This window comes from Ceratotherium simum, chromosome 16, assembly GCF_057802395.1.
Source record: "Ceratotherium simum simum isolate JZ-2026a chromosome 16, ASM5780239v1, whole genome shotgun sequence".
NCBI classification, from domain to species: Eukaryota; Metazoa; Chordata; class Mammalia; order Perissodactyla; family Rhinocerotidae; genus Ceratotherium; species Ceratotherium simum.
Genome location: NC_141915.1, coordinates 27,560,046 through 27,582,916, shown reverse-complemented (window position 1 = coordinate 27,582,916; position 22,871 = coordinate 27,560,046). Strand labels below are relative to the sequence as shown.

The window sequence follows — 22,871 nt, the reverse complement described above, 5'->3', positions numbered from 1 at the left end:
CGGCCCTGCAAATTTTTAAGTATACAATGCAGTGTTGTTAACTATAGGCACTATGCTTTATACATATATTTTCCTGTATCTTGCTTTTTTTCACTTAATATATTTTGGACATCTTTCCATTTCAAGACCTAGAAAGCTTTATCAGTTTTAAAAAATAGTTGCCTAGGGCCGGTCAGGTAGCGTAGTGGTTAAGTGAGTGTGCTCCACTTTGGTGGCCAGAGTTCGCAGGTTCGGGTCCTGGGCATGCACTGACGCACTGCTCGTCAAGCCGTGCTGTGGCGGCATCCCATATAAAGTAGAGGAAGATGGGCACAGATGTTAGCCCAGGGCCAATCTTCCTCAGCAAAAAGAGGAGGATTGGCATCGGACGTTAGCTCAGGGCTAATCTTCCTCACACACACAAAAAAAAAGTTGCCTAGAATTCCATTGCATGGATGTACAATAATTTATTTAACCAGCCTCTGATTAATAGCTATTGAAGTTATTTACAATCTTTTGCTGTTATATTGCTGTAATGAATAACTTTGAACATATACCATTTCATATGTATGGGAGTATATCTGTAGGAAAATTCCTAGAAGTAGGATTGTTGGGTCAAAGCATAGATTTACATGTAATTTTGATAGATATTTCTAAAATTTACACGATAGGTGGGTGGGTGGAGGACTACTTTATACTCTTACCAGCAATGTATAAGAGTATGAAAGTTGTTTTTTCTAGCCTGATGAGTGAAAAGTAGTACCCCAGTACAGTTTTCATTTCATTTCTCTTAGTAGGAGGGAGATTAAGTGTCTTTAAGGGCCATTTATATTTCCTTTTCTGTCAACTGTCTGTTGACATCTTTGTCCTTCTTTTGTTCTTTGTTGTTATGGTTCTTTTTCTTATTGATTTGTACAAGCTTTTTGTAAATTAACCCGTTGCCTGTGATAAGAGTTGCAAATACTTTTTCTACCATTTTGCCATAAGCTTGTTTCTTTCCTTGTGATATTTTTGCCATGTAGAAGTTTGTCATTTTTATTTCACAGCATGTTTGTTGAAAGCATTGTCTATAGTTGCTAATTCTATTTTCTCACTTCCCATTCTTTCCTCATCCATCCCAGTAGTGTTGCTATCCGTGTAATTTTACTGAAATTATTCTTATCAAGGCCACCAATGATCCATATATTGCCAAATCCAAAGGTTAATGTTCTGTTATCTTACTCAGCTTCTCAGCAGTGTTGGGTGTTGTTGACTACCACCACTATAAAAAGTGTTTTTGTCTTAACTTCTGTGAAATAAAAGAAAATATATAGATTGGTCTCCGTCACCAGTTCCTGGCACAGAGCTCCTAAAACCCTTGTAATTTCCTAAGTGATAAGAGCACTAGCAGTATCTTTTGTTGTAATATTTGGCCTTTGACCCCGGTTCCTGACACAGAGCTCTTAAATGCCTTGGGATTTCCTAGGTGATAGGACTGTCTTTTGGTCCTATGAGGCGATGCTTGGTGGGCTTTTGGATAGGGACTGTTCACCAGAAAGACCAAACCATAATTAGAAGTTTGGAACTTTCAGCCCCACCTTCCCCTTTGGGAAGGGGAGGTGGGGCTGGAGATTGAGTTAATGGTCGGTCATGCCTCCGTGACGAAACCCTGATAAAAATACCAAAAGTACAAGATTCAGAGAGCTTCTGGTTGGTGAACACATCTATGTGCTTGGAGAGTGGCACACCCTATCTCCACAGGGACAGAAGCTCCTGTGCTCCAGACCCTTCCAGACCTCACCCTATGTATCTCTTCATCTGGCTATTTATCTGTATCCTTTATTATGTAATAAACCGGTAAATGTAAGTGTTTCCTTGAGTTCTGTGAGCTGTTCTAGTAAATGCTCAAACCTGAGGAGGGGCCATGGGAACCTCTGATTTATAGCTAGTTGTTCATAAGCACAGATGACAACCTGGACTTTTACGACTGACATCTGAGGTTGTGGGGTAGGGGAGTGGGACAGTCTTGTGAGACTGAGTGCTTAACCTGGGGGTCTGTGCTAACTCCAGTTAGTATCACAAGTGAATTGAATTGAATTTTGGACAACCAGCTGGCATCTTGGAAAATTGCTTGGTGTGGGGAAAAAAACCCATGTTCATTTAGTGACCAGAGATGTCAGAAGTGAAGTAGTGAGAGTAGAGGAAATACACAGGAGTGTTTTTTCCTAGACAGCTTCTATGACATGACATCTTCTGGTTTTCCTCCGCCTCACAGTCCATTCTTGCTCAATTTCTTTTGATGGTTCTCACTCTGTTTGATGTCTGAATGTTGAAGTGCCTCAGAACTTGGTCCTGGGACCTCATTTCTTTTCTAGCTCTGCCCTTTCCTTAAATTACATAACCCAGTATCATAGCAGTACTGTCTAGCCCCAGCCTCTCCCTGGAATACTATTTTCATATATCCAGCTATACTTTGTATCTCTGTTTGGATATCAAATTTCAACTTTCCAAAACAAAACTCTTTCCTTTCCGCTACCTACTCCCGCACCTGCCCCCATCTTCCTTATCTAAGCAAGTAGCACCAACCAGTTCCTCAAGTCAAAAATCTTAAATATTATTTTTGATTACTGCCTCACCTCGTTCAATTCATCAGTAAGTTTTATAAATGCTACCTGCACGATATGCCCCAAATCCTTCAATCTCATATCTATTATCCCAGAATTGTCTCTCAACTAGAATACTGTAATAGCCTTCCAAAGGTCTCTGCTTTCATTCTTGCCTTTCTCCTATAATCCATTCTGTTGCAGAAGCTGGAGTCATCTTTAAACACTTAAAATAGATTGTCTCTCTCTTATTTAAAATCCTCTATTTAAAACCTTCCCATTGCACTTTGAATAGAATCCAAGTTTCTTCTCCTGGCTCAACATTGTCTGATTCCTGTTTATCACTAACATTGTTCGTGCCATTATTCCTTTTTGCACATTGTGTTGCGACTGCATTGGTCTTTTTTCAAGTCCTTAATTAAGCAAAATTTGTTAGCCACCTCAGCATCTTTGTACTAGCTATTCCTTCTGCTTGGAATACTCTTTTTTTCTGATCCTTCCACGACTAGGTACTTTTTGCTTTCAATTGTTAGAATAAACGTCACCTCAGGGAGAGCTTCCTTGACGTTCAAATTAAAGTAGCAATTAGATTACATTAACCTAACTTATTTTCATTATATCACTTATCACTACCTGATATTTTCTTGTTCCTGTATTTGTTTCTAAGATTGTTTCTGTCTCTCTTTAGTAGAATGTAATTTCCGTGAGAATAAGGACCTTGCCTATTTTATTTACTGCTGTTATTTCCACTACCCAGTACAGTGTCTGGCATAATATAGGCATTTAAACATTTATTGAATGTACAAATGTGTATATATATAAATGAATATATTTATATATTTTTTAGTAATTCTCTTTTTTGTGTTAATATGTAACACTAATGTGTTTCTTTATTAGGTTGTTTTGTATTTCCTTTTATGTGCATTTGGGATAAACTCCTAAGCTCTCAGTTGGAGAAACAATCAAGTAAAGCAGTGTGACTCCACAAGACACAATTGGGAAATCACATGCATATTTCTCTTTTATGAGTAAAAGCTTACTTTTTTAGCTATATAAATTTTTATTTTGCAATATGAGGCATGCATGCTTTTTAAAAGATTTCTTAATTAATCCACGTTTGTGCCCTAATAGCTTCAAAGATTACAGACCAACATATCATAGTTCTCTTTGTTCTGTTGAAATAGTGCACATAAGGTTGATACTGGTTGATGGAATTGTTTTATTTTATTCCAGTTGGTTAGAAGCAAACTCTAAACATCTTGTGGAGAGAGATTATGAATCATCCTGTAAAATATGGAGTGGAAGTGAAATGCTCTTAAATTTACACAAAATGGGCATCACCACTGCTACTTTTCCCATTTTGCAGGTAAGATTTTTTTTCCACCCCTGAAATTCATTTAGTGAATTAGAAATGATTTAATAGTGAATAAATTAATCCAGAGTAAAAAAAAAGTAGCAATTTAATTGTTTTAAAATTTTATTATCTAAGTTGGATAATCTTTAAGTGATGGTGTAAATTGTGGAAAATTCATCTTTTGTTCTCCTTAGAGGTTATAAACCTGGGTGGATAGAGATCATAAATGGGCTATGGGATACTATGAAGCTTTTGAAATTGTATGTAAAATTTTGTATGTACTTCTGTACATTTTTCTGGATAGAGACTTCATGCTTTATATCATATTTTCAGAGTTCTTTTTGCAGATGAGAATGTTTTTGTTGTTGTTCTTATTTGTTTAAATTAATAAACTACTTTTTAGAGTGGTTGTTTTAGGTTTATAGAAAAATTGAGCAGAAAGGACAGTGTTCATAAACCACCACCCCCAGCCTCACACACACACACACACACTATGGTTTCTTCTATTATTAACATCTTGCAATAGTATAGTACGTATATTACAATTGAACCAACATTGTTACGTTGTTGTTAACTAAAGTCCATAGTCTACATTAGGGTTCACTTTTGTATTGTATAGTTCTATGAGTTTTGATAAAAATATAAAGTTGTGTATCCACTATGACAGTATTATATAGAATACTTTCACTGCATTAAAAATCTTCTGTATTGTATTTATTCATCTCTTCATCACGCTTCATTTCCCCTGCCGAACCCTTGGCAACCAGTGATTTTTTTTTTTTCTGACTCCATAGTTTCCCTTTTCCAGTACGTCATATAGTTGGAATCATACAGTGTGTAGTGTTTTCAGACTGGCTTCTTTCACTGAGTAGTATGCATTTAAGTTTCCTCCATGTCTTTTCATGGCTTGATAGCTTGTTTCTTTTTATTGCTGAGCAATATTCATTGTATGTATGCACCATAGTTTGTTTATCCATTCACCTACTGAAGGACATATTGGTGGTTTCCAAGTTTGGGCAATTGTGAATAAAGCTACTGTAAGAATTTGTGGACATGTTTTTGTGTGGACATACTTCTCATTTGGGTAACTACTTAGGAACACAGTTGCTGGATTATATGGTGAGACATGTTTAGCTTTGCAAGAAACTGCTTAACTGTCTTCCAAAGTGGCTATACCATTTTACCATTTTACATCCCCACCGGCAGTGAATGAGAGTTCCTGTTGTTTCACATCCTTGCCAGCATTTGGTGTTATCAGTGTTTTGAATGTTAGCCATCTAATAGATATGTAGTGGTATTTCATTTTTTTAATTTACAATTCCCTAATGACATATGATGTGGAGCCTCTTTTCACATGCTTATTTGCCATCTACATATCTTATATGGTGAAGTGTCTCTTCTGATCTTTTGCTTACTTTTCAGTTGGGTTGTTTGTTTTCTTATTGTTGAGTTTTAAGAGTTCTTTGTATATTTTGTATACAAGTCCTTCATCAGATAGGTGTTTGCAAATATATTCTCCCAGCCCATGGCTTGTCTTTTCATTCTATTAACAGTGTCTTTCACAAAAGACAAGTTTTTAGTTTTAATAAAGTTCAACTTATCAATTTTTTTCTTTGATGGAGCAGGCTTTTGGTGTTGCATCTAAAAACTCATCACCAAAAACCAAAGTCACCTAGATTTTCTCCCATCTTTTCTTCTAGAAGTTTTATAGTTTTGTGTTTTATATTTAGGTCTGTGATCTATTTTGAGTTAATTTTTGTGAAGGTATAAGGTCTGTCTATAGGTTGATTTCTTTGCATGTGGATGTCCAGTTATTCTATCACCATTTGTTGAAAAGACCATTGTTTCTCCATTGGATTTTCTTTGCTCCTTTGTCAAAGATTAGTTGACTGTATTGGTCTGGGTCTATTTCTGGGCTCTCTATTCTTTTCCATTGATCTATTTGTCTTGACTACTGTAGCTTTGTAGTAAGTCTTGAAGTCTGGTTGTGTCAGTCCTCTGACTTTGTTCTTCAATATCGTGTTGCCTATTCTGAGTCTTTTGTCTTTCCATATAAACTTTAGAATCAGTTTGTCAATATCGACAAAGTAACTTGCTGGGCTTTTGATTGGGATTGCATTGAATCTATAGATAAGCTGGGAAGAGCTGACATCTGAACAATATTGAGTCTTCCTATCTATGAACATGGAGTATCTCTCCATTTATTTAGATCTTTTGTGATTTCTTTTATCATAGTTTAGTAGTTTTCCTCATATAGATTTAAAGGTTTTTGAACCAAAAAGATAAGAACTATTGCTAACATGATCACTACTAGCATTCTGGGCATATGAGTATTAAAAATATATTTTAATCAGACTATATTTATAATTTTTTGCCCCACATTTAAAAAATGCAGTGTGATATCATAAGTATTTTGCCACATTGTGTCATCTTTTCATGATTTTTTTGCATATACTTTCTGCAGTTTAAAGAGTATTCAGGGGGCTGGCCCAGTGGCGCAGCGGTTAAGCGCGCGCACTTTGCTGTGGCAGCCCGGGGTCCGCAGGTCGGATCCCGGGCGTGCACCGATGCACTGCTTGTCAAGCCGTGCTGTGGTGGCATCCCATATAAAGTAGAGGAAGATGGGCATGGATGTTAGCCCAGGGCCAATCTTCCTCAGCAAAAAGAGGAGGATTGGCATTGGATGTTAGCTCAGAGCTGGTCTTCCTCACAAAAAAAAAAAAAAGATTATTCATATCAACAGTAAAATGGATAAATAAATTATGGAATATTTATATAGTGGAATACTACACAGCCATTAAAAAAACAAACCACTGCCACCACAACCATATGAATGAATCTTACAGACATAATGTTGAGTGAAAGAAACCAGACACAAAAGAGTACAAACTGTATGATTTCATTTTTATGAAATTTAAGAAAGATGAAAATAATTATGCTAATAGAAGTCAGAATGCTGGTTACTACTCTGCAGGGGTAAGGAGCAATTTGGGCTGAGAAGGAGCAAATGGGAACCATCTGGGATTTGAGGAATGTTTTGTATCCTGTTTGAGTGTTAGTTACATGGGTGTATGTGTGTGTGTTCAGTGAGCTATACACTTAAGATTAGTGCACTCTATATGTTATACTTAAATAAAAAATTTTTGGATTTATGTTTATCTATGCCTTCTGTGCATATATTTGATTAACATAAATATATTTCTGATATGATACGTGTTTATTTGTAGCCTCTTTTCATTTAACAATATATTATGAATACTTTTCTATTTTAATCAAGATTCTTTCACATGATTTTTAGTTGCGGTGTAGCATTTTTGTGAGTGCACATATTCTAAATTATTTGATTAATCTGGCATTTGAAATATAGGTTGTTGCTAGTTTTCCCAGAATAAGAAACAGTTCTGATATGAACATCCTTGAAAATATATGTTTGTATATATCTCTCATTATTTCCTTTGTATATTCAAAATACTAATTCTTTGTTGCTTATTGCATTGCATGTATATTCTTGTGTCTATGGTTTGTTTATTCATGGTGTATCTTTTCCAAATTTTTTATTTGAGTGCATTCAAATTTATCAGTGGTTTTCTTTTATGAATTGTGGTATTTGAGTTAAGTTTAGCAACCTTTCCTTATCCTGTGCTACATTTTCTCCTAAAAATGTTAAAGTTTTTTTTTTTTTTTTTTGCTGAGGAAGATTTGCCCTGAGCTAACATCCATTGCCAATCTTCCTCTTTTTTTTTTTTTTTTTTTGCTTGAGGAAGATGAGCCCTGAGCTAACATCTGTGCCAGTCTTCCTCTACTTTATATGTGGGACACCACCACAGCATGGCTGGTGAGTGGAGTAGGTCTGCACCCGGGATCTGAACCTGTGAACCTGGGCCACCAAAGCAGAGCATGCAGAACTTTAACCACTCGGCCACAGGGCCAGGCCCAAGTACTTTTTTTTATAGAGGTTTTTAATCAGCCTCAGATTCATTTTTGTTTATGTTGTGAAGTAAAGAATCCATTTGATTTTCTTGTATGACAGTGAATTTTCTCAGCATCATTTACTAAATAGTCCATCCATTTCTCTCTGATTTTTAATACCACTCTGCCACATATCTGATTTTTATTTATGTGTGAATTCATTTCTGGACTCTATTTCTGTTCTATGATTCTGTTTCTCTAAATTGTTATATTTGTTAATTACTGTAGCTTTAGAAAAATGCTGATATCTGGTAGGGCATATCTCCTAATTTGTTCTTTTCCTTGGGGATGATCTTGCCTATTGTTGGCCTTACTCTGCCATGTGAATTTTAGAATTCTTATAAATTTCCATGAAAAATTCTGTTGGAATTTTGATTGGAATTACATTGAATTAATGGGTTAATTTAGAAAGAATTGACATATTTACGGTATGGAGTTTTCCCATTTATGAGCAAGATATAATTATTCATTTATTATCTCTTCCTATATCTCTTTCAATAAAATTTTATAGTTTAATTTTAAAAGTCTTAGTTGCTTTTGGTTAGATTTATTCCTAAGTAAGTTAAAGTTTCTGTTTCTTTTTCAAATGGTATATTTTAAAAATTGCATTTTCTAATTATTATTGGGGTATAAGGATGGTAGTTGATTTTTATTTATTTACCTTGTAATCAACCACTTTGCTGAACTACCTTATAGGTTTGTCTATAAATTCTTAAATTTTCTGTGTAGCTAATCATACTGCCTATGAGTAAGGACTGTTTTCTTTCTTTCCAATTCTTTCACATTTTATTTATTTCTTTACTGGTTTAAACTTCCAGTACATTGTTCATCACAGGCAGTGAAAAAGACATCCTGGTCTTATTCTTACTTTAAAGGGACTGTATTACTAGTATTACACCATTTAGTAATATGTCTACTGTATTTTTTAAAAATGCTGTATTTTTGGGCCGGCTCCGTGGTGTAGTGGTTAAGTGCGCGCGCTCTGCTGCTGGCAGCCCGGGTTCAGATCCCGGGTGTGCACCGATGCACCGCTTGTCAGGCCATGCTGTGGAGGCGTCCCATATAAGGTAGAGGAAGATGGGCACAGATGTTAGCCCAGGGCCAGTCTTCCTCAGCAAAAAGAGGAGTATTGGCATGGATGTTAGCTCAGAGCTGATCTTCCTCACACACACAAAAAAAAATTCTTTATTTTTATTTTTTATTAATAGCTTGATTGTGATATAACTTACATGCCACAAAATTTACTCCTTGAAAGTATACAATTCAGTGGTTTTTAGTATAGTCAGAGTTGTGCAACTATCACTAGTATCTAATTTCAAAACATTTTCATCACCTCAGAAAGAAACCTTGTACCCATTTCCTTCATTGTCCCCATTTCCTTCTCTCGGAGCTCCTGGAAACCACTATTCTACTTTCTATTTCTGTGGATCTGCCTATTCTGGACATTTTATATAAATGGAAACATGATATGTGGCCTTTTGTCACTGGCTTCTTTCACTATGCATAATGTTTTCAGGGTTCATCTATGTTATAGCATGTATCAATACTTAATTCCTTTTTATTACCAAATAATATTCTGTGGTATGAATGTACTGCATTTTGTTTATCCATTATCAGTTGATATATTTAGGTTGTTTCCACTTTTTGGCTATTGCAAATAATGCTGCTATGATTTTTGTGTGGACATGTATTTTCAGTTCTCATGAGTATATACTTAGGAGTGGAATTGCTTGGCCATATGGTAACTCAATGTTAAACTTTTTGAGGAACTGCCAAATTGTTTTCCAAAGGGGCTGCACCATTTTACAATCCTATCAGCAATGTATGAGGATTCTAATTTCTTCTACATCCTCACCAACACTGGTTATTATCTCTGTTTTGTTATAGTCTTGCTAGGGGCAATGAACTGGTATCTCAATGTGGTTTGATGTTCATTTTCCTAGTGACCTGTGATGTTGAGCATTTTGCCAAGTGCTTATTGTCCATTTATGTATTTCTTTTGGAGAAATTTTTATTCAAATTCTTTGCCCATTTTGAAATTGAGTTATTTGTCTTTTATTGTTGACTATAAGAGTTCTTTAAATATTCTGGACACAAGCACTTTATTGGATATTTGATTTGCAAATATTTTTTCTCATTCCATGGGTGCTGTAGGATTTTTATTGTTAGTTTTTTACTAGGTTAAGGAAATTTCCTCTAATCCTAGTTAGTAAAGAAATTCATCATTGTGATTGTTAAATTTTTTAGAAGTTAATTTTTACAAAAGTAACATGTGCATATTTTAAAGAGTCAATTAGTATTATCAAGAAAAGCATTCATTTGCCCCCCTCCTTCTCAATCCCAATTTTCATTTCCCAGTGGCACTTTTAACTCTTATAGTGATTTATTCTGGTATTTAACCCCAATTTTCTAAATAACACATGGGTTCAGCTACTTTTGAGTTTTCAATTTAGATGTTCTCTATGACTTCCTATTAAATATGATGATGATTTAGCTCCTTTACACATACTCTCTCTCTCTTTTTTCCTCTCTCTGTCTCTTTCTCTCTTCCTACTTTTACCCCCTCCTTCTTTCCCTTTCTCTACTCTCCATCCTCTCAGCACAATTATATTAATATCCAGTGTGTATATCTATATGTATATATATGTATGTATATATATATTATCATAGCTTATGATAGTAATATCATGTAACTTGCCTGATTAAATTTTTATATAACTTTATGTTTCCTGTGAAGTAGTAATAACCTGTGTGTATGTGTTTCCTATTTGCTTGGTTTTCTATTTATCTGTAAACCCAGCTGTCAGTGTTTACGTAACCTAGCCAGAAGTGGCCTTGGAGTAGTCTCATGGTTCAATATGTAGAATTTCGTTCAGTCTTTCTGTTTTTAGTACAGTGCCTCACCTTCAGTAGTTCAGAAGTTCTGTAGTTTTATAGAGTAAATTGCCAGTATTCTGCCAGTGTTAGAGAGAAATAGTAGCCTTCGTATAAGGTATTGCTGAGGGGGCTTGATTTTTTAAAAGAACAATTTAATACTTGTTTTTCATTAATAATTTGTACTGCTGAATGTTTTTCCAAGTTCATATTGTCTTTTTCATTCTTTGTTTCTTTTTGAAAAATCTTTCTATTTGTATCCTTTAATGTTTTGTTCAGTGGAGACTAATTTTACTCTTATGGGTGTGTATTATTTCACAATATATCTGAATATTAAAATTTATCTGTCTTATTTATCTTAACTATTTCCCTATTTTATTTTCATTGAGCACATGTTTTATTGTCAAACATCAAAGTTGTCCCCAATATCTTTTATTGCTTCAATATTCAGTTTTCTCTTTCATAATGTGGGAAAGCATACTTTTCTTTTTTCTTATGATTTTACCTTAATGTCTATACTTCCATCCATATTAACACTTATGAGCCACAGAAAAACTAAGGAGCCAGTTAGCATACATTTTGTGTTTAGCATGGATTGTTTGCTTGAGTCATTCTTTTAATTTTGCTTGTCATATAGTCATATACTCAGCATCAGAGTACTCCCTGGAAATAATTCATTTAGGTGGCATATCAACTCTTTTAAGCTCCCTGGGGAAACCATTTGGTACATTTTTATTTGGTTCATTACTTTTGAAGGGCACTAAATAATACCCTAATTGCTGAAGAAGTAATGAACCTCCTAAATGTATACCTTAATATTAAAGTGTCTTTTACTCTGAAGAGAATTTGGGAATATATGGGGATCCAAAACATATTGTTAGCACTTGTGTATTAATAATATTTGCCTAAAATTTTAATGTATATTTCATTTGGGTTTTACTATAGTTTTGAGAAGTTTGTTTTTTCTCCTCCCCACCGCCCCTGCACCAGTATACTTAATATGGTAATTTCTTATAGGGACATTTTTCTGCTGTCCTTCAAAAAGAAGAAAAAGTTTTACCAATTCATGGTAAAGAAGAGACAAGAGAAGTACCTGTTATTAGTGCTTCAACTCAAATAATGCTCAAAGGACTTTTTATGGTGCTTGACTATCTTTTTAGGCAAAATAGTAGGTAAGTAAAAATATCTGATCTGTATTTTTCCTCTTAAAAATATTAACCTTATTGGGTGCTAGCATGTGCTTCATATATACTAACTTTGTGTGAATACATAGGTTAATCGTAAACAAGTGGTATAAATATTGCTCTTACTTATTGGCACAGACTCAGATCAATTGAAATTAGTTTTTATTAATCAAAATGGGTATTGAAATCAGTAAATAAATACATTTAATTAATTCATCATTAAATTTATAGACCTCTAGGACTAAACTTAAGCATTTTTTTCTAAGTATAGTTTAGATATGTTTCTTCCAGTGTCAGAAAGTCTCTTTCTTATTGTATAAACCTCTGTTTAGTGAAATGTGGAAAATGAAAAGCAGTCAACTCCTCACATACTACCTCTTGTTAAGTTATGGTACTCCCTGGTTCCAGTATTTTTTTTAGTGTTTTTTATATTATGGTAAAATATACATAACATAAAATTTACCATTTTAACCATTTTTAAGTGTACATTTCAGTGGCATTAAGTATATTCACATTGTTGTGCAGCCATCATCAATATCCATTTCCAGAACTTTTTCTTCATCCCAAACAGGAACTCTTTACCCATGAAACAATATATCCCATTTCCCTCTCCGCACAGCCTCTGATTACCTCTATTCCACTTGCATCTCTATGGATTTGTACTTTCTAGGTATCTCATATAAGTAGAATCATATAATATTTGTTCTTTTGTGTCTGGCTTGTTTCACTAGCGTAGTGTTTTCAAGGTTCATCCATGTTGTAACATATATCAGAATGTCATTCCTTTTTATGGATGAAAAATATTTAATTGTATGTGTATATCACATTTTGTTTATCCATTCTTATGTTGATGGACATTAGGATTGTTTCCACCCCCCCCCTTTTTTTTTTCGGTGAGGAAGATTGGCCCTGAGCTAACATCCGTTGCCAATCTTTCTCTTTTTGCTGAGGAAGATTAGCTCTTAGCTAACATCTGTGCCCATCTTCCTCTATTTTATATGTGGGACGCCACCACTGCGTGGCTTGACGAGCGGTGCTTAGGTCTGTGCGTGGGATCCGAACCCATGAACCCCGGGCTGCCGAAGCGGAGTGTGCGAACTTAACCACTACACCACAGGCTGGCCTTGTTTCCACCTTTTACCTATTGTGTATAATGCTGCAGTGAACATTGATATACAAGTAACTGTTTGAGTCCCTGCTTTCAGTTTCTTCTGGGTACATACCTAACAGTGGAATTGCAGGATCAGATGATAATTCTGTATTTAACTTTTTGAGAAACCAACATACTATTTTCCATAGCAACTGCACATTTTAGATTCCCATAGTTATGCACAAGAGTTTCAATTTCTCCACGTCCTTGCCAATATTTGTTATTTTCCGTTTTTTGGGTAATAGCCATCCTAATCAATACAAAGTAGTGTCTCCTCGTGGTTTTGATTTAATGGTTAATTGATTTCCTTAATGGCTAGAGATGTTGAGCATATTTTCATGTGCTTATTGTCTATTTGTATATTTTCATTGGAGAAATGTCTATTCAAGTCCTTTACCCATTTTTGAATTTGTTTTTTTGTTGTTGGTATTTTTATTAAGTTGTAGGAGTTATTTATATATTCTATATATTAATCTCATATCAGATATATGCTTTATAAATATTTTCTCTCATTTTTGGGTTGTCTTCTCACTCTCTTGATAGTGTCCTTTGATGTATAAAAGTTTTTAAGTTTTGATCAAGTCCAATTCATTTGTTTTTTCTTTTGTTTTTTGTGCTTTTGGTATATCCAAGAAACATGCCCAAATCTGATGTCATGAAGATTTTCTCCTATGTTTTCTTCTAAGAGTTTTATAGTTTTTAGCTCCCAGTATTTTTATTAAATTCTTTGCACAGCTTATAGAGTCCCTGACTTGAACTTTGATCTAAGAGCGAAATTAACAGTCAGTATTATTGTGAGGATGATAGAGAATACCATATTTTATTCTGTTTAAGCCTAGGCATTTATAGCCTCTTATTGAAAGAAATTATAAGCTGGATGGAATCACAGAGATCATCTGGTTCAGTACCTTCATTAAAAATAGATGAAGACTGAGACCCAGATTTTAAAGGAACTTAAAAATTTTAGAATTAGTTTCCTGTATTTTTAAAACAGTAAAAATTGTCTTTCTGTTTTCTCATGTAATAGGAAAATATAAATCACATTTTAGTTTCTTTAACAATAATACAGTCATCTGTTTTGTAATTAATGATTTAACCTAGAGTGCAAAGAGCTCTAGACTAGGAGTTAGGAGGCCTGCATTTTAATTCTGACTCTGCCATGATTTATGCAGTGTTTGAACATAGGAGTGGAAATTGGTAAGGGTTGAATGGTTGGTGATATCTAATCTGTGTAAGAGGGGGTTGATTCTAAGATTTAATGGCTTATTTTGTATCAGAATTACTGAATTTAATTCGTCGTGGGGGTTGCTGGTGGTGAGATTGTTATCTTTGAGTGAGAACATACCAGGACTCTCAATTTAGTTTTAGTATAATCAGTTTTTATATTGTATGTAGCTGAGACATTATATATTTTATAAAGTTTTGCCATTTACTTACCATTTTATTTTCATCTAGGTTTGCAGATGATTATAAAGTTGCTATTCAACAGACTTACTCTTGGATAAATCAGGCTGATACTTCAGATAAAAATGGATTCTTTGCTCTACCAAAAAATAAGAAACGTTTACGACAGAAAACTGCAGTTCGTGTGCTGAACTTTTGGTGCTTAAATCCAGCTGTGGTAAATTTATCATGTTGTAAATGAAAATTCTGTCTTCTTACTCAATACCAACAATTAAATAAATGTATTTGACTCTTTTAAAGATGATTTTATGTATCTAATGTTTTCTTTTAGGCCTTTTCAGATATTAATGGCAAAGTTTGGACAATTGTTTTAACATCTGGGACACTATCACCAATGAAATCCTTCTCATCAGAACTTGGTGTTACATTCACTATCCAACTGGAGGCTAATCATGTCATTGATAACTCACAGGTTAGTTTTTTTTTGAAGGCTTTCAGTCTTTTTACCTCAATATAATTCTATATAAACAAATTAGAATGTACCTGAAGTACTAATAAATCAATCCTGATAGGAAATTCGACGTTTCAGTTTTAGAACAAAAGAAAATCTGTCAGCTACTTGATAATGTAAAAAAAGGAAATACTGTTAAATAGCATTCCTTCAACCCACTGAGTAAAAATATACACCTTGGATGCAAAGACTATATTGCAATTTCCTCATTTAAATATTTTTTAGTTTTCTTATGAAAATTAAAGACAAAACAAAAATTCAACTTCTTTACCATAGTTCCTATTGTATAATTATTTGTTCATGTGTTTCTCTTTTCCATTAGACTATGGTGTATCCTATTCTTCTTTTTACATCCCCATTCTTCCACTGCACCTAGATTAATACCTGGCATTAGTTAGCATGTGTTCAGCACATGTTTGAATATCTGAGATGAAGTAGAAGTACTCTTATGAGTCCTATGACTTAAGATTTTAATTTTTCATAACACTATCATATAAATGTTATTTTAGTTTTCCTAGGAACATTTGAATTGTCATTTGTCAGTCTGCCTTCTGCTTCTTTTTATGAAGTAATTTAAAGTGGTTAGCTACATGCTTAACACCTCCTTTGTGCCTAACACAATTCTAGTTCTTTATAAAGTTGTAGTTTTCAACCAAGGTGTATTTGTGGGGACATTTTTGGTTCTCACAATTACTTGGGAGGAACTACTGGCATTTAGTAGATGGAGTCCTTGAATACTAAGCTCCTGTGTAATTAAGAATTATGCTTTGCAAAATGCCGGTGTGCTCCTGTGTAGAAACATTGCTATAAACTATAGCAAAGGAAAAATACATGTTCCACATTTTCAAGTTGCTTTCTTTAGAGACTCAGATAAATATGGGAAGTCATTATTAAATTTAGCATATATTTTCTCATAAGAATATGGGCTCTATGTTCTCAGTCTAGTGCACAAAAGCTCGTTTAACCTGTAATGTCACTGAATTATAATAATAATAATAGTGCTAGTTGTTCAGCTGAATTCTGTTATACTATAATATTTTCCCCCAACTATTTAAAAATTTATTTTTTATTTTAATTGTGGTAAAATACATATAATGTAAAATTTACCATCTTAACCATTTTTAAGTTTACTGTTCAATCTTGTTAAGTATATTCATGTTGTTGTACAACCAATCTCTAGAACTTTTTCATCTTGCAAAACTGAAATTCTATTCCCATTAAACAACAATTCTCCATTCCCTGCTCCTCCCAGCCCTTGGTAACCACCATTCTACTCTTTGTTTTTTTTTTGTGAGGAAAATCAGCACTGAGCTAACATCCGATCCCAGTCCTCCTCTTTTTTTGCTGAGGAAGATTGGCCTTGGGCTAACATCCGTGCCCATCTCCCTCTACTTTATATGAGGCACCACCACAGTGTGGCTTGACAAGCAGTGCGTTGGTGTGCGCCCGGGATCAGAACCTACGGACCCTGGGCCACCGCAACGGAGTGTGTGCACTTAAGTGCTACGCCACCGGCCTGGCCTCCACTCTCTGTTTTTATGGATTTGGCTACTCTAGATACCTCATATAAGTGAGACTATAAGATATTTTTCTTTTTGTGATTAGCTTATTTTGCTTAGCGTGATGTCTTCAAGATTCATCCATGTTGTAACATGAGTCAGCATTTCCTGCCTTTTTAAGGCTGAATAATATTCCATCATCTGTATGTATATACCACATTTTGTTTGTCCATTCATTCATTGATTTTCCCAACTTTTTTTTTTTATTGAGGTCACATTGGTGTATAAGATTATGTAAATTTCAGGTGAATGTCATTGTATTTCAGCTTCTGTGTAGACTACATTGTGTTCACTGCCAATGCAGTTTCCATCTGTCACCATACATATGTGTTCCTTTACCCCTTTCACCATCCCCCTTCCCCATCCACTCTGGTAACAACCAATCTATTTTCTGTATCTATGTGTCTGTTTGTTTTATCTTCCACATGTGAGTGGAATCCTACGGTATTTGTCTTTCTCTGTCTGGCTTATTTCGCTTAGCATAATACCCTCAAGTTCCGTCTGTGTTGTTACAAATGGCATGATTTTATCTTTTTTGTGGCTGAGTAGTATTCCATTGTGTATATATACACCACATCTTCTTTATCCATTCATCTGTTAATGGGCACTTAGGTAGCTTCCAAGACTTGGCTATTATGCATAGTGCTGCAGTGAACATAGGGGTGCATATATCTTTTCGAATTCGTGTTTTATGTTCTTTGGATAAATGCCCAGAAGTAGAATAGCTGGATCATATGGTATTTCTATTTTTAATTTTTTGAGAAATCTCCATACTGTTTTCCATAGTAGTTACACCACTTTGCATTCTCACCAGCAGTGTATCAGGGTTCCCTTTTCTCCACATCCTCTCCAACACTTGTTATTTGTTGTCTTTTTAATAATAGCCATTCTGATGGATATGAGGTGATATCTCATTGTAGTTTTTATTTGCATTTCCCTAATAATTAGTGATGTTGAACATCTTTTTTTTTTCAATTTCTCATTTTTAAACTTTTTTATTGATGTCATAATAGTTTATAACATTGTGAGATTCTGGTTGTACATTATTTTTTTGTCAGTCACCATATAAATGCACCCCTTTACCCCTTGTGCCCACCCGCTAACTCCCTTTCCCCCTTGTGCCCATCCCCCAACTCCCTTCCCCCTGGGAACCACCAAACTGTTCTCTCTGTCCATGTGTTAGTTTATATTCCACATATGAGTGAAGTCATTCAGTGTTTGTCTTTCTCTGTCTGGCTTATTTCACTTAACATAATACCCTCCAGGTCCATCCATGTTGTTGCAAATGGGACGATTTTTTTCTTTTTTTATGGCTGAGTAGCATTCCATTGTATGTATATATACCACATCTTCTTTAGCCAGTCATCTGTTGGTGGACACTTGGGTTGAACATCTTTTTATGTGCCTCTTGGCCATCTGTATATCTTCTTTGGAAAAATGTCTGTTCATATCCTCCACCCATTTTTAGATCAAGTTGTTCGTTTTTTTGTTGTTGAGTTGTATGAGTTCTTTATATATTTTGGAAATTAACCCGTTGTCGGATGTATGATTTGCAAATATTTTCTTCCAGTTGGTGGGTTGTCTTTTCGTTTTGTTGGTGGTTTACTTTGTTGTGCAGAAGCTTTTTAGTTTGATGTAGTCCCATTTGTTTATTTTTTCTTTTGTTTCCCTTGCCTGAGGAGACATGATATTCAAAAAGATACTGCTAAGACCAATGTCAAAGAGCCTTATTGCCTATGTTTCCTTCTAGGAGTTTTATGATTTCAGGTCTTACCTTTAAGTCTTTAATCCATTTTGAGTTAATTTTTATGTATGGCAGAAGATAATGGTCTACTTTCATTCTTTTGCATGTGACTGTCCAGTTTTCCCAACACTTGAAGAGACTTTCATTTCTCCATTGTATATTCTTGGCTCCTTTGTCGAAGATTAGCCATCCATAGATGTGTAGTTTTATTTCTGGGCTTTCAATTCTGTTCCATTGATCTGTGTGTCTGTTTTTCTGCCAGTACCATGCTGTTTTGATTGCTGTACCTTTTGTAGTATATTTTGAAGTCAGGGATTGTGATACCTCCAGCTTTGTTCTTTTTTCTCAGGATTGCTTTGGCTATTCGGGGTCTTTTGTTGTTCCATATAAATTTTAGGATTGTTTCTTCTACTTCCATGAAGAATGTCATTGGGATTCTGATTGGTATTGCATTGAATCTGTGGATTGCTTTGTGTTATATGGACTTTTTAACTATGTTTATTCTTCTAATCCATGAGCATGGAATATCTTTACATTTCTTTAAATTCTTTTAGTATTGTCTTAATAGTTTTCGGTGTATAGGTCTTTCATCTCCTGGTTAAATTTATTCCTAAGTATTTTATTCTTTTTGTTGTGATTGTAAATGGGATTGTATTCTTGATTTCTCTTTCTGCTAGTTCATTGTTAGTGTATAAAAATGCAACTCATTTTTGTATGTTGATTTTGTACCCTGAAACTTTACTATATAATTTAATTATTTCTAATAGTTTTTTGGTGGATTCCTTAGGGTTTTCTATATATAGAATCATGCCATCCACAAATAGTGACAGTTTTATTTCTTCCTTTCCAATTTGGATCCCTTTTATTTCTTTTTCTTGCCTAATTGCTCTAGCCGGGACTTCCAATACTGTGTTGAATAAGAGTGGCGAGAGTGGGCATCCTTGTCTTGTTCCTGTTTTTAGAGGGATAGCTTTCAGTTTTTCACTGTTGAGTATGATGTTGGTGGTGGGTTTGTCATATATGGCCTTTATTATGTTGAGATACTTCATGATTTCCCCAACTTTTTAAAAAAAAAATTAGAAACTTCAGAAAAGTAGAAAAAATAGTGTTAATGCAGTGAGCGTCTTTGTAGCTTTCACCTAGATTCATCGATTATTAACATTTTGCATAGAAAAAACCTCCAATGATTTAAAAATAAATTTCCTCTAAACTTGTTGCTTGATCTTCTTTTGACATACGTATAATTAAGGCTCCTAACTAAATGCTAATTTGCCTGCCTAGTTTAGGCATATATGAGAGAAAGAGAGAGAAGAGGAATATTGAAAAATGTAAACAGTTACATTATTGAAAAATGTAAACAGTTACATTACATATGTATGTATGTATATCCAAAAAGCACATTTTGGGATAAACTATTAGAAGGTAATTTGTAGACATCGTAACACTTTGCTCTTAATAGTTTGGCTTGTCTCTCGTAAGAACAAGTACATAATCCTACGTAAACACAATACCATGATCATACCCAAGAAATTTAATACTGATGCAATAGAACCAATATTTATATTTCTCCAATTATTCCCATTATACTTGTTTATTTTTCTTATTCTTGATCCAGGATCCAGTCAGGTATTATATGTTGCATTTGTTTTTTATGTGTCTTTAGTCTTTGAAACAGTTTTCTTGTGCTTTTTTTCTGTCTTTCATGACATTTTTAAGAATTCAAGTCACCAATTGTCTTGAGGAATGTCTTATAATCAAGATTTATGTGATTGTTTCTTTATGATAAGATTCAGGTTAAACGGTTTGGTAAGAATACTATTTGGTGATATTGTTACTTCCCATTGCATCATTTCAGGAAACACATAATATCGGTTTGTCTTATTACTAGTTGATCATTTGGTTGAAAGTTGGTTAAACTGGTGTCCATCAGATGTCATCTTGAAAAATGTACCTCAATCTCATACATCATTTTTAAACATAGGACTATTACACTTTTCAACAACCTTAATTGCTTGTATATTGTCTTTAGATTACTAGTAAAGTTTATTCTTTCTTTTATTCAAATTAACTACACTAAGACTAGATCTGTATGGATGTAGAGGAATTGTAGATACTGTGAAAGTTGATGGGTCTGATTTTCTATGACCATAGATCTTTGAGTACCAGTGTATTTATGGAAGAGTAGTTCTTGTCCTAGTTGAGTTTCAGAGACTTACCTAAAGCAGATCATGTCAGCCCTCACCTCTAATATTTTGAAATCATTTCTGATTTATTCATTTTATTTGTTCGCATCATCCAACAAAATTTTGTTACATGCTTAATTTTGCAAAGCTGTTGAGGAAATAGGTAAGTAAAACCCTTTTTGCTTTCATGCTAAGAGAATTCGGTGGTCTGCCTAAAGTAAAACTTCTATAAATTAAATCTATATATGATTAATTAAAGATAATGGAAAAAAAAACCCCACAATTTAAAAATAAGTTTCCTCTAAACTTGTTGATTGACCTTCTTTTAACATACACGTAATTAAGGCTCCCAACTAAATGCTAATTTGCCTGCCTAGTTTAGGCTTAACTCTAACTGACATATTTATATTCTAGGTTTGGGTTGGCACTATTGGGTCGGGCCCCAGTGGTCGGAATCTTTGTGCTACCTTCCAGCACACGGAAACATTTGAGTTCCAGGATGAAGTGGGAACACTTTTGTTATCTGTGTGCCAGACTGTGAGCCAAGGAATTTTGTGTTTCTTGCCATCTTACAAGGTAAGGGAATATTTATTGTTTCTTTTGCCTATAAAAAAATCCTGTGGGCTTTCCATGATAAGCTTCCTAGGGGCAGAAGCAATAGGGGAATTATAGTTTTCTAAACATTATATATTGTTTTACTTATTTATTGATTATGGTACTGCCTGATTATTCTATCACTGTTTTACTTGAAAGTCTAAAGACTAAAAGGCTTCAAGCAATGTTAGTTATATAAGAGGACTATTTATGTGTATGTGATTTTTATTCCTAGAGGCAGCGTGATATTTTCATAGTTGAAGGAAAAAGGAGCATTTTTCACTTTAATAAATTACACTTGTGAATGTTTCAGAAATCTGAATCTAAAGTCAAGTTTTCTCTGTTGCCCATCTTTTATTTCATGTATTTGGCTAGAAGAAAGGATTTTTTTTTCTTGTTCTTATAGTCACTCTGGTTTTTAATAATATGTTCTCAAGTAAATTGAGTTATATAGTGTACTTTAGCCCTCCTAATATTCAAAGCATTAAAACTACATATAATTCCTGAGAGTGATATCATACTTTTATCAAAATCTAAGCCAAATTTCAATGTAGAGAAGTGGCATTCCCTTTTCTTTTTTTTTAGGAAGTTATATATGTAAGGATAGTAGCATAAATAAGTAATATATCTGAATGACAACATTGATACTTTTGGTTCTCCTACTGTCTTTCCATATGTATACATACTGCTATGGTCTGAATGTGTCCCCCTCCCCCCAAATTTTATACGTTGAAATCCAAACCCCTAAAGGTGATTAGACATTAGGAGGTGGGGCCTTTGGGAGGTACTTAAGTCATGAGGATAGAATCCTCATGAATAGGATTGGTGTCTTATAAAAGAGGCTCCAGAGAGATCCCTTGCCCCTTCCATCGTGTGAGGACACAGCAAGAGAGTGTCAACTATGAACCATGAAGAGGGCTGTCACCAAACGTGACCACGCTGGTGCCTTGGTCTTGGACTTTCCAGCTTCCAGAACTGTAAGCAATAAATTTGTGTTGTGTATAAGCTACTCAGTCTGGAGTAATTTGTTATAGCAGCCCGAACGGGGCTAAGCCACATACTTTGTTAGCTAGAGATGCAGTAAATTAGTCCTCCTGTAGATAAAGAGAAAGAATTGCTTTCGGAAGAAATTTAATCATATAGTTTTTCTTATAAGAATATCTGAAAATGAAATGAACATAAACATCTTAAAAATTCTTCATAGAAAGCAATATTTATTCCAGAGTGTGAACATCTATACCAAATAGTTATGTTTAAGGAAAACTAATGATTAAGCCTAGCACTAAAGAAAAGCAAAATCTCAACACATTAATAAAACCTTTTTATATTTTCAAATCACAGTCACAAAAAGGAAGCTAGGAAATGCCCAGTTGAGTAAATGAACCATTTCATTTTTTGCTAGGCTACAAAGACATGGTCAGAACGATTCTTTATACGATAGGAAGTGGCTTAGTATGGTTTTTTTCTTGGTATATATAGAGGAGAACTAAATCTAATGTACAGTTACTTAAATGGACAATGACAATAATTGTCAATGAAAAAGTTACGGCGTAAAAGAAAACAGCCTGTTTGTTAAACAATGCACCATACCTTCTGGTACCAGTGTTCTTAAATGATATAATTTTTGTTAGCCAGTTTCGGTAATTTAAAAATATATTCTAATTTTTAATACATTGAGGTGAAATATATCACTTGATAGAAGGAAAGTAACTACGCTAAATATAAATGGAATGTCACTTCCTAATGTAATTTTTTAGAGTATAAATAACTATTAATTTTATAGT

The 22,871-nt window shown here is 34.3% G+C and overlaps 1 protein-coding gene across 1 annotated transcript in view; it reads left to right on the top strand.

The window, feature by feature from the left end:
- The window catches only part of BRIP1 (BRCA1 interacting DNA helicase 1), a 174,384-nt gene that overhangs the window by 58,214 nt on the left and 93,299 nt on the right, over positions 1-22,871 (top strand). Inside the window, 5 exon segments of the mRNA XM_004434896.3 lie at positions 3,795-3,927; positions 11,776-11,930; positions 14,548-14,713; positions 14,828-14,968; positions 20,908-21,069. Of these exon segments, the coding sequence (XP_004434953.1) occupies positions 3,795-3,927; positions 11,776-11,930; positions 14,548-14,713; positions 14,828-14,968; positions 20,908-21,069 (757 nt within the window).